Source organism: Lissotriton helveticus, chromosome 7 (assembly GCF_964261635.1).
Source record: "Lissotriton helveticus chromosome 7, aLisHel1.1, whole genome shotgun sequence".
NCBI classification, from domain to species: Eukaryota; Metazoa; Chordata; class Amphibia; order Caudata; family Salamandridae; genus Lissotriton; species Lissotriton helveticus.
Genome location: NC_136068.1, coordinates 440947089 through 440965660, shown reverse-complemented (window position 1 = coordinate 440965660; position 18572 = coordinate 440947089). Strand labels below are relative to the sequence as shown.

General features: G+C 45.3%; 1 protein-coding gene across 3 annotated transcripts in view; it reads right to left on the bottom strand.

Annotated features, from left to right (window-relative positions):
- The window catches only part of LOC144768576 (sulfotransferase 1 family member D1-like), a 434742-nt gene extending 418036 nt beyond the window's left edge, over nt 1-16706 (bottom strand). The window contains exon 1 of one of the 3 annotated variants that reach the window (XM_078652353.1): nt 16570-16706. In XM_078652353.1, coding sequence (XP_078508479.1) covers nt 16570-16579 — 10 coding nt within the window. In that variant the 5' untranslated portion in view covers nt 16580-16706. The remainder of the gene's footprint in view (nt 1-16569) is intronic. The other 2 variants (XM_078652359.1, XM_078652358.1) reach the window with 2 other exon arrangements.
- Between the last annotated feature and the right edge of the window lie 1866 nt (nt 16707-18572).

Genomic DNA, 18572 nt, shown 5'->3' with positions numbered 1-18572 from the left:
ACATTTGCACACACGGGCCCTTGCGCATTGCCTTTCTGTGCGGCGCAGTTCTAAATTACTATTGTTGCATGCATTAATTGCTACAGAAGTTAAAGTAGTGTAGCACAGATAAATACATTTTAACGAACATTGCAGGGTGAGGGGGTGGGGAGGTAGTGGCGAACTTAGCCACAGATACGAGTTTTACCATTCATGTCTATAATACCTAATTTTGTGATAAAGGCATGCGTGGTAAAGGAATGCGTGGTTGAGATGCATTTGGGGTTTAGGCTGCGTGGTAGAGGCATGCGTGGTTTAACCATGTGTGCTTCTATCATACAGGAGGCAAAACTGACCATCAGGGCATCCAAGTGTCAGGTAGGGCAGTCCTCTGTAGTCTACCTTGGGCATGAGGTGGGGGAACAGCAAGTTTAGCCTGTTGGATGCCAAGATTTAGTATGAAGATGGAATGCTAAGTGCCTACTGCTCCGACTGAAGTGAAGGTCTTTTTAGAACTCACATGGTATTACAGGAACTTCGTGGCAAACTATGGGAGTATAGATGACACATTGATGCTGTGACCTCAAGGAAGCAACCAGGACTGAGGCACGTCAGAAAGCATTTGAGGAACTGAAGAAGGCACTATGCTGTGAACCTGCACTGAAAGCACCTTGCTAAAGTAAGCCTTTCATTGTACAGATGTACGCCTCCGACAAAGGAGTTTGAATGGTGTTAGCTAAACTTGATGACAAAGGTAAAGAGCACCCGATAGTCTTTATTAGTAGGAGATTACTACCAAGGAAGAAGAGCTGGGCCTTTATCAAGGAGGAGTGCGTTGTCTTAGTAGGGGCCTTGCATAATCTTCACCCTTTTTTGGGCACTAAATTGGTGGTGCAAACGGATCATAAGCCACTGAAATGGTTGACAGCTAAGAAGTGAGAGAATTTTTAAAGTGGGTGAGCTGGGGTTTTTTTGTTGCAAGGTTTAGACTTCATGATGGAGCACAGAGCTGGATTGCTCCATGGGAATGCTAACAGGCTTTCCCACCGGTTTTACAAATCTGATCACCCAACCTCTCACTCTCTGTTTTGTGTGCACTCAGGATAAGTGCATGTGCTGTGTGTGCCAGTGAATGGCACAATACATAAAGAAAGCAGTGTGTGCAAGATAAGTGCATGTGCTGGGTTTATGTTTATCTGTGAGTGCTACAATACAACATCAGCATTTGCAATGAAATATGTGTCGCATTTGCGAGATTTTGGCTTTCTACAATGTAAATGACAATGCCTTATATTTATGTATTTAAAAAACCTGCAATAATAAAAGGCATTGTCATCTACAATACCAATAAGTCAAAGTTACGAAAATGCGAGACCTATTGCATTGCAAATGCTTGTTTTGCTGGGAAGGGGGCTTAGTGGACTAATGTACCCATGGTAGGGGCCGGTGCTTGCCCTCATGGTCACAGGTTCAAATCCCGGTGGGTTTGCTCAGCCTTTCATTCTTCCGAGGTCGATAAAATGAGTATCATTGAGTTGGGTGACGATAAACATCTGTTATTCAGCACCAAGATATCCTTGTAGGTGAACGTGCGCTTTACAACTACACATTCTGTTCTGTTTATCGGGTGGGTGCAGACACTGAATTAGGGGCTTTCTGACCTGTAGTGGGATTTCCCTCTACAGGATAAGTACAGTTCTACCCTGGAGTAAAGCCAGTAACTTTGAAAGACTTGGAACGGGACTGCCTAGTGCCCTGACAACCCCTGTTTTGTGACCCTTCACTGATGACCTCTCGTGCACGCCCACTTGTTCTCCATGGCCTGTCACTCATACATCCGGTCGGCTGTCCTTGGGAGCCGTGGGCTAAGCAAACTACCCCAGAGTCCTATCCCCTAGGGACTAGGGTGACCACCTGGTAAGAAGGCAAATTCTGCACATTGATAATAAAAATTCAGGCCAAAGGGTCAAAATTCAGGACAAAAGATCATTTTTACATACCATTCTAAGGAGGCTTCACAATTACAATAGACCGCTGACAGAAGTACAAGCCAAAATTGGTTTATGTTCTATAGTATACACATTGGTAATGAGCAAACATTCACATATAGCTGGATGCATTTAAAGATGAAAAACTAGCAAACCTACACTCCCCAAGCAGAATGTGACAGGTGACCTTGAATGATAGTGCCAGAAGCAGCACTGTGCTAGTGGAAGTAGAATTAGAGTTCAAAGACTGTTGCATTACTAGAGTGAAACTGAATGAGAAATGATGGTGAGAAAGGAGGACCGAAGGATATAAACAGAGATGGAGACTGTTGGAACAGTTCGAGACGGGGAAAGCAAGGATCGGCCAGCTGAGAGAGAGGAAGAAAAGATGGTGAAAGAGGGAAAAGACTAAGATGAGATGGGGCAGAGAAAGGCGTGAAAAGGAGATGCAGAAATATGCTGAGGGTGACGGAGAGGAGGTTGAAAAGAGGAAAAAGGTAGAGGGGCAAATAAAAGAGAGGAAGCATGTGGGGGAGAGAGGCAGAGACAATAGCAAGGTAGGGGAGAAGAGGTAACATATGAAAGAGGGGAGGTAAGGGGGGTGGGGGGCTGGTTTGTGGAGTAACAGCCAGAGGTGCTGATTTTGGAACCTGGTGATGGAGAGTTCATCCGCCTGAAGCAGGAGTAAATCCCTATCCAGGGTCGGAATGGGTAGGAAACATCTCACAAAAAGGAAGTGGGCATAAAAGCCAGAGCAGCTCACTTTGGAACTGGGAAACCAGGTTAGAGTCTCAGCATTTATGCTCAACATCCCGTGATTCTGGGCAAATCACTTAATCTCCCCATGCCTAAAAAAATGAATGTGTCCTTGTGTAACGTAACTGGTGCTCGTGCAAAGCGCTCCAATACCTTCGGGTCAAGTTTGCGCTATTGAAAGATGCAAAAAAAAAAACAAAAAAACACAAAACAACAATAAAGGGGAGGGTTTTTGGATAGGTCAAAAATATTTGAGAGAAAATGAGGAAAATTGAATTTTGCCTTGTCATGTGTCCCTACGTGTTCCCCATTATATGTTATATGTGCATGATCGATATGCATATGTTCCCCCTTGACCGAATAAAGACGCAATTATAGTTGTGTCCAACGTTAGTATGCCAGTTATCCAGTGCTCGTGAAAGCAACGAGTATTAGGCCTATGTTGCCAACGTTTTACATTGTGCACGTTAATTCATTGAGTTGTCCCCGTTTTTAGGCCTCATAGGGCCCGGATACCAGATTCAAGCTCCAGTCTCCTGAAATCACTCCGAGGAGCGATGCAGCCCCGCCCGCATCCCTGACCCTTCGCTTACTTTCTGCCAAGCAGCGCGGTGCCCGGCCTGGCCTGCCCGCCTGTCTGCCAAGAATATGTTATGCCTCTAGTTATCAGTTCAGCTCCCCGGCTTCACATTCCTAAGCTAACGAACCGCATAAACATCTTCAGCTATAGTCTTGTCTTCCTGTCTCCATGCAAGAGAATTACTGAATTAATATCCATAGAAGATTCATAGCACACGCAATACATGTAGAATATATGCATGCACCAGCCTTAGTGTCAAGTAGCCTTTATCCTGATGACATTTAGATCCTATCAACATGTACTCCAAACACAAGATATCAGATATGCTATAGGCACATGTCGTCCTGACATCCCAGACTTTAGTCTCCTCTTCTAGTGTAGAAATCAGAGCCCCCAGCTCTCCCCAGTTACACGTCATAGCCTGTTTGCGCGCACCAGTAGGTTAAAGGTTCCAGCTGCCCAGGTAACCCCCTCCATGTATCCACCCATTTATGACACTTCTGTGACGTTTTCATCACATGTCTACATGCACGCCCTGTGCACGCCTTCTTTGTACGCCCATATGTTCTTATCTTACGTTTGTCACTTGTTACGCCTACTGTATGCAATGCAATTATACTGTTTTACTATATATACTATGAAATGTTAATGAGACGGAGCAGCTGCCATTCCATTCCATTGCATGCCACTTCATGGTCTTTAGGCTCGAGCCATCCGATTAAAGCCATTCTGACTCAGATATCACGGATCCTGCCTCTTATTTATTGAGCTATCTGTTTTAGTTAATGTATAGAAAAATAGTACCGGTAATTAATTATTTATTTACCACATAAAATGGCGCCCGAATAGGGACGAGCCCCTTCCCCACGCGCCGGCGATGTAACGCAGGCCCCCTGACCCTTCTACAGCCGTGACGGACCTCTACTGCGCACCTGCAGATATTTCTGCTCAAGTCTCCCTCAGGCCCACGGAGGAGACGGAGACTGCGGTCCGGCATCCAGACGAGGCGGTGAGGAAGGCGGGTCGTTCCGACCAGAGCCCAAGCCGAGAGAGCAAGGTCCGAGGTATCCGGAGGCCCACCTGTAACCGAAGCCCGAAGCGCATGCGTAGTGCGTAGCAGTTACCAGACGTCGTAGCAGTCCAGTCCAGTCCGAGGCCTTCAGTTTGCTTCCCGGTGAGTACCGTTGCTGGGGGTATCTAGACGGGTGTTCATTAATTTGTGCCCGGTCCGACGGGTTTGGGTACACAGATCCGGTCCGACGTGTTCACCTAGGTGGATACGGTACGACGTGTCTCTTTAGGAGACCGGTATGTTCTGTACTGTTTTTTAGCACTGCATCCAGTAATTCTAGTAAGTCTGTTCTCGAGAAGTTCAAGTATTATGTTTTCAATGTATTAGGTAGTATCTGTTGGAACTGTTATTAATGTGTTCTTGATGTCGTGGTATGAATGATTGTTTTGCTATTCATTATTGTGTTCATTGTGTATTGTGTTCAAGTTCAAGTACAGTTCAAATATGCCACTGTTTTCGAAATTACGTCAGATAAAAACCAGAAAAGGGTTACTCGAAGAATCAGTTCCTGTCCCTCCCAGGGACAGTCCTGGACATTTCATGTATCACAAGCATGGCTTAGATGCCATACTGTATCTAGATTTATGGGTTGATTACACCAAGCATCTCGAAGAAAAATATAGATGGCCTGTTTCAGGTACATGGGATGCCGAGTGCATCATGAGAGTAGAAGAAGCATTATGGAAAAAGAAAGCCAGACAGTCTCAGAAAGATGCCATAGAGTTGTGGCGTAAAGAATCTCATAAAAGAACCGAGAAAGAATTCAGAAAAGCAGAATTAAGTAGGGAATACTCCGAAAAAGCCCAAGAAAGGGAATTACTAGAAGAAGGTGAACGAGTTAGAGCAGAACAATCAGACAGACAGAGAAATGCTTATTAAAGGTATGTATCCTCTTCTCGCCGAGGGTTTGCCTAAAGCGACCCCGGAAACACTCTGTAATTTACCGCCACCTTTGGTCCCGACTAAGCTACGTCATAAACCGACCGCAGCTGAAATTTTCCTTTCTTCCTATTTGGACGACACTGTCCCAGAATATGCTAATACGAATCCTCCGCCAGTTCAACTTCCACCTCCTGTTAATAATGTAATTACTGTGCCTCCAATCGTTGGTCCTGTTAATGTGCCAGCACCCCAGGACCAACCCACATTACGTACCCCTACTTTGCCAGTTACGTTACCAGTAGCCGCACATTCAGTATTAATTGACGATTCCAGTTCAGGAGGAGCAGGGGGAGGTATTCCTATCACCCCGCCTCAAACAAAGCGACTGACGCTGAGAGATGCAGCGTTACAACGTACGCCGAAAGTGACTACGTACGAAGCCCTCAGAAAGTATTTCAATGAGTGCGGATCTGATTGTAGATATGATCCAGTACCAGGTGAAGATAGTATGATAATATATTCCATACGCTTACGACGAGTTGCAAGCTTCTTGGTTACCATATCAAATATGAAAGAACATCTAGACAGAATATATCATTTCATCCGAACAGGGGAGAAACCAGAAAGTATTCACGAAGCTATGGTACACAGAAAAGTCGAGATTCAAGGCATGATTTTGCAATTTTTAATAAATTGTTTAATAAGAGAACAGGATCATCCTGATAAAAATCCAGAAGAGATGAGAGTCCTGACCAGATGGAGTGACAATATAGCAGAAGGAAAACACAAGACACAGAATAGTATAGAAACCATGTACAGGAAGATTCGTAAAGAAATTATAAGTATACACCAAAAGGAGGAAGCAATGAGAGTAGCAGAGAAAGAAAATGACTCTTCAGACGAAGAGGTAGACAACGACAATCCCACTAGAATAGCGTATGTAGGTAGAACGAGACCTTCTGATAGACACACACGCCTAGCCTACAAGAAAGCTTTTCCTCCTCCCGTGCCGGAACAGTGTTCTCTTGAACAATTATTCCAGGCTACCGATAAAGTTCTGAAACTACGAATAGGTTACAGTGAACTCGGTACCATGCATGAACAAGAATTAGCCCGATCAGCAGTCCGATGGGTTAGTGATTCTGCCACGTTTCCAGACGAAGTAGTGGCCCAAATGTTTCTGAAACTGCCCCCAGCCGAGCAGCGACTGGTGGGTATGTACATGATCCAGCACCTCATCACACTGTACGAGAGTCAGCATTCTGATCCAGGTCCCTTATATACTGTATTGAACGAGTTATTCCTAAACCGATGGAAAGGTCTAGGTACTGATTTAATTAACGTCATTCTAGAACAGCGCCACAAATACAGAACGTTCTTGACTCCGCATTTTGTTCCTGTTTCACCTCCGTTCTACATAGACAGACAGAATCCGTTGCGAGAAGTGCATCCTTTTAAGGGAACGGGGGGTAATCTCGAACGAGTATTTGTTTACACCCCTATAACGAAAATAGAACTACTAGAAATGAAAAAGTTAGTGCCCTGTCACGATAAAGATCCAGCAGGGTTCCACCGAGAATTAAAAGACATGCTCCGTATGGGAGAATACACGTATCCTGATATCATCAAAATGTTAAAGGTCCTGTTGCCTGCGGGCATATATGAAAAACTTAAAGAAAAAGAATGGGAGGTGGGAGAGAAAAAGATAGATTGGACCGCGTTAGAGAACGAAGATAATGCACGAGTCCCAGGTACTGGTCTTGGGGATAAAGCCAAAGAATTGCCCGAACTGTTAATACAAGTCTTGCCAAGATTACTAGCCACGAAAAAGGAAGACTGGGATGCCATCTCAGCCTGTAAACAGAAACAAGACGAAGACACTAGTGATTTTTATTCCAGATTTGAGAAATGTTTCATTATAAATAGCGGTCTGAAAACAAGTAGTGAATCGTATCCCCATCTTTTTGTTACCAAACTAGTTGAGAATTCTTTACCGCAAGTTAAAAACCGAGTATTGAAAGTCGAGAGTACTTGGCAAGCTAATACCCCATCTCAAATGCTCCAGATGCTACAGTATCACCAGAATAGAATCAGGGAAGAGCAAGAACACGAAAGGAGACGTATGAAAGACACGAAAATGAAAGTACTGGTTGCACAGTCTGTTCCACCAGATAGTCAGAAGAGGGGTCCGAATCAGACTAGTCATTCTGCAACTCCTGTTAAAGGGACATGCAATTACTGTAAACAGCCAGGTCATTATATAAACGAATGTGCAGTTCTGAAACACAACATAGCTACAGGTAAGACGAAAGAGAGACCACGTCCTCCTAGACAAGAACATGTTCCGCAGAATTCACAGCCATCGCAGAACGCACAACAGACAGTCACAGTACCGCAGCCTATAGCTGCCACACAACACGTTACACAACAGATGTACCAGTACGCACAGTCAGATTATCCAGAATATCAGCAGTATTCATGAAACAGCCTAGAGAGGGAGGTTGGCTTGCCTCTCATCGAGATTCCTGTAGATGAAGAGGGTCCCTATGTACACAGTCAAGTATTAGGGAAAGACAGAAAGTTTCTGATTGATACAGGGGCAAGTAGGACTACCATCAGTCATGACGAGGTTCCAGGGGCTCCACTCTCAGGCTCAAGAAATGTTTCCCTGGGATTTTCAGGAAAGCCTATTGTTAATGAAATATCGAAACCAGTTTCCCTAGAAGTTGGTCCACTGTCCCGAACTACCGACTTGTTACTTACGAAATCGTGTCCTGAAAATTTACTAGGTATTAAAACATTGAAAGAATTAGGAGCGGTAATATGCTGCTCTCCGGAAGGAGTGAGATTGTTTTTACGTGATTTTAAAGGTCATTATGTGTTACGAGATTTTGATCCTAGATTACTGAATGTACCACAGCATTTATGGGCGCAAGGTCCAACTGATGTAGGATGTATGCACATTACACCATATCGTGTCACTCTGAAACAAGGCGTTGTATTACCACGAATCCGACAGTACAAATTGCCACGTGAGGCTGTAGCAGCCTTATCGAAAATTATTGACGAGCTCATTGCTCAAGGAGTGGTTGTAGAAACTGACTCCAATGTATGTAATTCTCCTATCATTCCGATTCTTAAACGTACTGATCCAAATGCACCTCCAGTATATCGATTAGTGATTGATCTTCGAGAACTCAATAAATGTATCATGCCCCAGTACCCTGTGGTTCCAGATATCTCTTCCCTATTGACTGCCATTGATTCTGAAGCTACGTTCTTTACTGTTATTGATCTCAAGAACGCATTCTTTAGTGTCCCCATTCATCCAGACAGCCAGTTTCTTTTCGGATTCTGTTTAAATGGAAGAAGCTATAAATTCACACGAGCTCCTCAAGGTTTCACAGAAAGTCCTAGTATTTACAGTCAAGCACTTAAAAGACAACTAGACAGTATTCACATGCCAACTGACACTGCCCTGCTCCAGTATGTCGATGATCTATTGATCACAGCCCGTACAGAACGTGACTGCGAACGTGCGTCACTGACAGTCTTGTATTTCCTGGCAGACATGGGGCACAAGGTGTCCCCTTCGAAACTGCAATTCTGTGTCCAGCAAGTGGTATACCTTGGACACTTACTGTCCAAGAGGGGTAGACAGTTGACACCTGACCGTATCCAGTTAATAGCACATCTTCCACAGCCCAAGACACAGAAGGAGGTACGAGCCTTCATCGGCCTCACTTCCTACTGCAGACAATGGATTCCTCAGTATGCATATCTAGCTAAACCACTGATACAGTTAACGACACAGGAGGCAGCGACATCGACTGTCCTCCCTTGGACCCAGGAACATACACTTGTTTTTAATGAGTTAAAGAAAGCTTTATGTAATGCACCTGTGTTAGCGACACCAAACTACAGTAAGCCTTTTACACTTTTTGTCACTGAACGTGATGGTACAGCATTGTCTGTTCTCACGCAAGATCAAGCAGGACAACACAAGCCCTGTGCTTATTTTTCTAGCACATTAGATCCAGTAGCCCAGGCTCTGCCTGCGTGCCTCAAGTCGGTTGCAGCCACAGCTCTAGCTATCAGACAAAGTGATTCCATAGTGTTAGGACATTCCCTGACAGTACAAGTTCCACACTCAGTGGAAGTTCTGTTAAACCGAACACAGACTCAGCACTTGACAATTGCACGTTTAACAGGATATGAACTGACATTGTTTCAGCCACACATAGAAATCAGACGCTGCAACATTTTAAATCCCGCTACACTGTTACCCTCGATTACATCAAATCCTGCCACACATGACTGTGTGGAAGTTATCAACACCATGACAAAGCCAAGAGAAGACTTGACGGACATTGCATTACCTGATCCAGACATGACACTTTACGTGGATGGTTCATGTATGAGAACAAGTACAGGAGAACTAGTAGCCGCGTATGCAGTGACTACTGAAACTGAAGTTATAGAAACACATTGTATTGACACCCTGTCTGCTCAAGCAGCAGAGCTCATCGCTCTGACCCAAGCCTGCATACGAGCTAAGAACCTGAAAGTAAACATATATACAGATTCGCGTTATGCATTCGGAGTCGTACACGACTTTGGAGTCCTTTGGCAAGAAAGAGGTTTCATGACCTCTCATGGAGCCAAGATTCAGCATGGCCCCCTCATTCGAGCTCTGTTAGAAGCAATACATTTACCGACAGCTATTGCCATAATGAAGTGCAAAGCACATACGAAAGCTATTGACACCATTTCCCAAGGTAACGATCTAGCAGATCGAACAGCCAAGCTTACAGCTCAGACTCCAGTCATTCCAGCTGACAAGTCAAAGACAGATGTTCCAGAGCAGACGACTTGTATGACAGTAAAGGACCCTACACAAGACGTACTAGACATACAGACACATGCTACCCCAGACGAAATCAAGAAATGGTCTGAACAAGGAGGGGTCCAGACAGATCAGGGATGGTTGACGAAGGGAAGAGCCACATGGTTTCTCCCCGACTCTATGGTTCAAGTTATTATTAATACCACGCATAGTCCAGCACATTTAGGAGAGAAAGCCATGATAGACAGTATCCAGAATATTTGGTTTAACAAGCATTTGCGAGCAGCAGCCAAACAGAAAGTACGTACGTGTATGATATGTTGTCAATTCAATCCAGGTAAAGGTGTCTCGGTGGAACAAGGTGGATTCCATCCTCCTGACCACCCTTTTGAAGTCCTCCAGATGGATTATATTCAGATGGATCGATGCCGAGGTTTCAAGTATGTCCTCGTAGTAGTTTGCGCTTTGTCCAGATGGACGGAAGCATATCCAGTCCCAGATTACACTGCCGCGACCACTGCCAGGCAGTTGGTTCGTGTGTTTTTTCCCCGCTATGGTTTACCTAGGGTCGTGTATTCAGATAACGGCCAGCCATTCTCATCCGAACTCATGAAACAAGTATCTCTTCTGTTAGGGTACCAGTGGAAGTTCCATTGTGTACGACACCCCGAGGCAGCTGGCCTCGTCGAGAGACATAATCAAACTCTGAAAATACGCATTGCGAAGGTCTGTGCCGAGAAAGGCGTAGATTGGATGGTAGCTCTGCCAGTCGCCCTTTTTTACATGAGAATGGTCGCTCACTCCCGTTCAGGTCTGTCACCTTTCGAAGTTGTTTTCGGTCGTCCCCCGAACATGTGGGGTACACCAATGCCACGTAAAATAACAGATGTTGACAGTAATATGCTGACAGATTACCTGGCTTCCTTGATGTCTGCACTACTCTCTTGTCGTTCACAGGTCGCGGCTGCCTTTCCAGACAACACTCAAGTGAAACCGCACGAGGTCATTCCTGGCGACCTCGTATTGGTGAGGAATTTCGATCGTTCAAGTCCGCTGGAGCCCCGCTGGAAAGAGCTGAAACTAGTTCTGATGACCACAAGGACCGCCGTCAAAGTGGAGGGCCGCAAGGGATGGCTCCACTCCAGTCACGTTAAACGTTTTCATGGATTCCGTCCAAAGACTTTTTTCAAAGACTGCCCAGATACTGACTCTAAACTCCCCCTGTTAGAGAAAACTCCGCAGCAGGAGTATAAACTGAAACTGAGGTCTAGCAAGTCAGACAGTTTAATTGTTTAAGTCCCTCTCGGGTGAAGCGGTTAGACAGGTTCCTGACATGTATGAGATAGACCCCCATAGTGAGAGAGTTAGTCGAAACTCCAAGAAAATACGTTATTGTAAAAATTTGCGCAGCCGATGGGTAATCACGTTACTGTTTATGTTGTTTCTGAGTCTTATGGTTACATGCATAAGTTATGTTTTACATGTATATTTTCCTCCTATTGATTTACATGTACATTTGTCCTCTAATCATACAGTAGAGCACACCTTTAGTGAACTACCTCCTCACGAGTTATCTTACAGACTTGCTATGCGCAACAATACTTTTATCCGAATGTTACACTATTCACACCAGACTAGCAATGCCACTAATTGTTGGGTGTGTGGTCGACTCCCTCCTTTCCAGACACCGAAGGGAGTTCTGCCACTCTTTCCCTATCTGTTTTCACACAATGGTTCGTGTGGAGCATGGTTTACGTTAACATCATCCTCCGACGATAAGTCCCTTCTGAATAGAACATGTTTTCCGGACAAGGAAGGTCTTTCCCATAGAACAGGGTTAGATCTAGAAAATGAAGTATATGATCTAGGTAATTTCTCCTCGAATTTTATGGTTTTGAATGTTCAGTCTGAGACTAATCCAGACTTGCCTGCTATTACAGTCCTACCAGTGAAAGGTGAATTATGTGTTAGAAAGAATGGTTCAGTACATCTAGGATACAGTGATTGTACTACTGTGGTCGAGTATAGTGACAGTGGGAAGTCTACTTTCAAAGCCTCACGTCATTCGTATTTTGTGTGTGGTCAGACCGCATATGTACATCTGCCCCTAGATTGGGATGGAACATGTTACATTGCCTTCCTACTACCACCAGTTTTCCTAGCCCCATCCGATTATCACAGAAATACACATCTAGTACACGTCAGACATAGAAGGGAGATCGAGTCCCCAATTGTCGATCAGACTGAAACTGCTTTAGAACAGTATACAGACTTCAATAAAGGTTTCTTTTTCTTCATAGGACCTATCCAGAATAGTAAACTAATACGTAGGTTAACAAGAACCCTTGAAGCAGTAGTGAATGAGACTACTTCCGCTCTAGGTAACTTAACCGAAGAACAATCTGCTATGAGATTTGTTGTCCTCCAAAACCGCCTTGTTCTTGATGTCATACTGGCCGATAGGGGCGGAGCTTGTAGAGTCATCGGATCTAGTTGCTGCATTTTCATTCCTAATAACGCACCGTCTGTTTATTCAGCTATAACCAGACTTCACAAAATAGCCCATCAGTTACACCAGAATCCAGGCACCTGGACATGGTCCGGTTGGCTCTGGAGTATAATATCTGCCTGGGGATGGAAAGTATTGTCATTCCTAGGAATAGTAGTAATGATCATATTCAGTTGTTGCCTATGTTTACAATGTGGCCCTGCGATTTGCGGCTTGTGCGCTACCTCTTGTATTCCTAGTCCTAAATCCCATTCCAAGAAGATTAGAGACGAGCAAATGATGCTCTATGAACAGATAGATGGTATCATGAATATTGATGTTTCCTGAAGGAAACGTAGGGCACAAGGAGGGAATGAGGAAAATTGAATTTTGCCTTGTCATGTGTCCCTACGTGTTCCCCATTATATGTTATATGTGCATGATCGATATGCATATGTTCCCCCTTGACCGAATAAAGACGCAATTATAGTTGTGTCCAACGTTAGTATGCCAGTTATCCAGTCCTCGTGAAAGCAACGAGTATTAGGCCTATGTTGCCAACGTTTTACATTGTGCACGTTAATTCATCGAGTTGTCCCCGTTTTTAGGCCTCATAGGGCCCGGATACCAGATTCAAGCTCCAGTCTCCTGAAATCACTCCGAGGAGCGATGCAGCCCCGCCCGCATCCCTGACCCTTCGCTTACTTTCTGCCAAGCAGCGCGGTGCCCGGCCTGGCCTGCCCGCCTGTCTGCCAAGAATATGTTATGCCTCTAGTTATCAGTTCAGCTCCCCGGCTTCACATTCCTAAGCTAACGAACCGCATAAACATCTTCAGCTATAGTCTAGTCTTCCTGTCTCCATGCAAGAGAATTACTGAATTAATATCCATAGAAGATTCATAGCACACGCAATACATGTAGAATATATGCATGCACCAGCCTTAGTGTCAAGTAGCCTTTATCCTGATGACATTTAGATCCTATCAACATGTACTCCAAACACAAGATATCAGATATGCTATAGGCACATGTCGTCCTGACATCCCAGACTTTAGTCTCCTCTTCTAGTGTAGAAATCAGAGCCCCCAGCTCTCCCCAGTTACACGTCATAGCCTGTTTGCGCACACCAGTAGGTTAAAGGTTCCAGCTGCCCAGGTAACCCCCTCCATGTATCCACCCATTTATGACACTTCTGTGACGTTTTCATCACATGTCTACGTACACGCCCTGTGCACGCCTTCTTTGTACGCCCATATGTTCTTATCTTACGTTTGTCACTTGTTACGCCTACTGTATGCAATGCAATTATACTGTTTTACTATATATACTATGAAATGTTAATGAGACGGAGCAGCTGCCATTCCATTCCATTGCATGCCACTTCATGGTCTTTAGGCTCGAGCCATCCGATTAAAGCCATTCTGACTCAGATATCACGGATCCTGCCTCTTATTTATTGAGCTATCTGTTTTAGTTAATGTAAAAAAAATAGTACCGGTAATTAATTATTTATTTACCACAAAACCCTGACATGCATTTGCACCAATGCAAGGACACTTCCGTGTGCATGATGCTCACCGGTCTAGATTTGAGGACATGGCTTGGCAGAAATGTAAAGGGAGTTCACCCTAGCTTTCCAGGGACACTCAAGTAAAAGTTGAGATTTCCGGAAAACTGAAAATCTGCACTTGGAAGTGTGAAGCAGAGAGTGTAGGTTGGGGGCGGGTTCTTGTCTGAGGGCATGCAGCCAACGGGATGAGAAGTGTCACATGAACTGTGGCTTCTAATGCAGAGTATCACACGCGAGGACAGTGTGTACTTTGTGTGAGAAATGCATTTACCGAATGGGGAGTGGCCATGTCGGTGTCCTCCAGAAGGAGGATATTTGTGGGCCCCAGAGAGGCTTGGCAGACCTGCACAGTCTCCCTGATGTTAACCGACCTGTGAGGTTTGCCAAGCATCTAAGAATGACATTTTTATTAATTTAGTGTTTCAAATAAATACTGACCATATGTGGCCTTACGAGACGTACCTGCCGGTTTGAGAACTGGAGAACGTGGTTCGAGTACCGGTTTCGGACCAACATCCTGTGATCCTGGGCAAATCACTTAATCTCCCCGTGACATAACTGTGTGATGTAACTGGTGCTTAGCTAAAGCGCTTTAATGCTCTCGGGCCAATATACCACAACTCTGCTATTTCTCATTGCTGTAAATAAAAGGGGCTGGTACTGCCCATTGCGAGGGCACTCAGTTTACAAACTTCGGAAAAGTGAGTCGTGATTCAAACTTCTGACTGCAGTTCATCACATACCTCAGTAGCAAGCGTTTAACTCCCCGAGACATCCCGCAGTAAATTGCAAATATTTTTAAAAATGACTCAAATTTGCACTGAAATGTACTAAGGCAGCCAACGTGTCCCTGAAATTTAGGAAAACTGAAGGAATGGCTTCAATAAGTAGTGTCAAGGAAGCATAAAATGCAGATAACAAACGCCAAAAATGCTTCCTGAAAAGCGCAAGCAAGGTAGGCGGGCCTAATGAACAGGGCAGACACCAACAAATGCCGAGAATGCTTCATGAAAAGCCAGAGCAAGGCTTGCAAAATATGCAGTCAGGGTGGGCGGGGCCTAATAGCGACAGGGCGGACACCAACCCTGCTTCCAGATAAGCTGGACACAAAAGCAACGACAACAGTTCTCGCCAAGGCGAAGAAGCGCTTGCGCTGCAACACAGGCGAGACCTAAAAAGAATACAGTGCTGGGCAGTGCATGCAGGTTGAATGCAAGTGCTAAATGTATGAGTGTGTTTGAATGATACACTCCATGGAGGATACAGAATAATGCAATGTGTGTATTTTGTATAAATGCACTGGATGCATATGTACAATACATGGAGGGTCCTGGGTTCCATTCTGGGAGACCCTGGCCTGCGTGGTGAATCATCGAGTGGAGGTAGAGAGCTCCTCCCAGACAGACTTGTGGATTGCTGTATTCCTGTAAGCTGGGTGGGACACACACTTGGGCGGGGAGGACCAGGCCTCCCTTGGTCACCTCAAAGGGCGCTCTTTGATAATGGTTAATGGTAGAGATCACAATAAAGGGGCTTGGGCAAATCTCAGGAAGGAGATGGGGCTGACAACAGAATCATTAAGACCTCAGGGGAGGACCGTGTAAATTGTGTGTGCATGCCATATTCTTCCTTTGTGTGGGAAGCATTAGAAATAAAATACTTATCTTTGTTACAAAAGAGAGTATTTGGCTGGACAATGATTTTTGCTGCTGGTGCTCGCATTTTGAGTTGTGCGACTGTGTTCACTAGTCTGTATCCACCAGACCACCACCCACCCCACCTGTTCAGCTGGGCTGGATGGAAGTAGAAAGAGGCCTGTGTGACATAACACGTGTATGCCGCTGCATGTGCAAGGGTCAGCACAGTGCACCAGGACACAGTCCTGGAGAGTCTCTGTAGATAGTTGGAAACCCGGCGCCGTGTCTGAAGACAGATGGAGCTTTATAACTTCTTACAACGTCTGTAAAGCGTTGCAGGGTCTGAGCATCACGTGTAGCGTGTAACCGTTTTGTAAAAAGCTGTGATATACGGTGGTAAAAGCTACTGTGTAATATGTATGACAAGCATTGTGCGGTATGAGGGAAGAAAACACCGTGTAATGTGTACTCACTCAGTTGTTAAAGCAGTGTGAGATACGAGGACAGAAAGTCTACGGTATGTAAATTATGGCGTCGTCTGTGCAAGACCGTGCTACAGAATGTGTAAACTGTGCTTAGAGCGCTGCGAAGACTGATAAGATACTGTAAATCAGCCAAACAATTTGGATTTACCGTGTGCCATCCAGCGCCTTAAAGCCGTTACCTGAAGTCTGACGGAAAGTAGATGGGAGGTCCCTCCCTCTCCGCCCTCGGACGAGTGTTACTCAGAATTAAATACAGCCCCCGGAATATCGTGAATTATCGACTCACCTGCTCTCATAGGGGATTCGGGTCTCCTCCTCAAAACCTTTCTTCGTAACTGGTGGTGATCAAGAATAGAAGAGGCAGCACAGTGGGAATAGGGAGAAGGGCGTCGCTCTGCTCTCTGATAGGAGCCGCTTTGCAGAAGAACAAGGCTTCGGGGCGTGGCCAAAGTAGGCTCTGGCAGTATCACACGTGATGGGGTGGAGGGATAGTCTTTTCAGATTTCTCCTGGGACTGAGAGGGATTGGACATTTCTATGTGGAGAGAATGTAGCTTAACGGCCAGAGCTGCAGACTTTACAATTGGTAAATCTTGTCAGGTTCCAGTCTCAGCGTCGACTCGACATCATGTGATACTTGGCAAATCACTTAATCTCCTCGTGCCTACAAAAAAATTAATGTGTCTTTGTGTAATGTAACTGGTGCTCATGTACACCGCAACAATTATATCTTACCGTGTTCACAGCAGCCAGGTTCACAAAATTGGTGTTGTGGGATCATGTGCCTCAATTTTGAATATAAGTCAGGATGAACTGCAGATAAGGATTGCAGTAGGCGTACCCCACTTGTGAAATGAAAGCAATGTTATCACTTTTAAGATTGGAAAATGCTGTTCACGTCCTTAGCAAACCTTTGCTCCTGCCCCACCCCTTGCACGCAGACCTCCTTTTCTGCTCATACATTGCTACCTCTACCTCTTCTAATCACTATTGGCAGAAGGTTATCTTGTGAAAGTAAAGTGGCATAATCAATGTTTCCTCTGATATTTGTACTTTATGTGCAGCAATTAAGGTACTTTGTGCACCAGGGGCATAGGAGACACTAAAATTCTGGGGGGGACAGGGACAACCTTGTGGACTTCCCAGTGACACTATACAAATCACCGCCCGTTATTAAACAAATACAATCGCATACTTTCAAAGTGAAATATCGAGAAAAGCAGGCATGTTTTCACAGTTTGCATGTATGCTTGTTTGTTATTTCATATAGTAATCAGACCAAATGTTAAAAAAACATGTATATGAATCTTGCATCTACCAAGCAAACAAAGGTCACGGACTTATGGTGGGGGCGTCGTGTTTGCAAGTGCATTATGGTTTGAAAAATACCTGCTGCTGCATTCCTGGTCTCCATTAATTTTCAGGCAACAATAAAAATGTGAAGATAACTTTGGTGATTAATGTCCTTTATTGAGAGAGATCGGAGGTTTGTCTAGTGGAAGTTTTGACTCTTGGTAAGGTAGCCACAGCGGTGTAATATGCCTGCTGTAGAGAACGTGTACCACGCAGATCACAAAATGCATATCATGTAAATAGGTCAGTGAGTTACTGCTTTTGTCTGAGAGATTCTTTTGGTATTTGCAGTTTATAAGTTAAAATCCTAACATAGAACAGTGAGCTATTAACCATCATCAAAGAACTGCACGAAAACATCAAGGTATAGATTAGAACATGGGTACTCACAAACTTTCTCTCGGGGGCCAAATTAACAGTGTGGTTTGTGGCCGAGGGCCGCACTGGTGGGGGCGGGGTCAGAGGGGGAGGGGCGGGGCTAAAGCACAACGAAAACTTGTGACCATGAGGTTGCACACAGGTCCCTGCAGCAGATGCCTTCATCCACTGAGCCACCAGACCCAGCATACATACATCTCTCTCCCTCCTGCCCTCCCTCTCCATCTCTCTCTCCCTCCTGCCCTCCCTCTCCCTCCTGCCCTCCCTCTCCATGCTGCCCTCCCTCTCCCTCCTGCCCTCCCTCTCCCTCCTCCCTCCCTCTCCCTCCCTCCTGCCCTCTCTCTCCCTCCCGCCCCCCTCTCCCTCCTGCCCTCCCTCTCCCTCTCCATCTCTCTCTCCCTCCTGTCCTCCCTCTCCCTCCTCCCTCTCCCTCCTGCCCTCTCTCTCCCTCTCCATCTCTCTCTCTCCCTCCTGCCCTCCCTCTCCCTCCTGCCCTCCCTCTCCATGCTGCCCTCCCTCTCCATGCTGCCCTCCCTCTCCCTCCTGCCCTCCCTCTCCC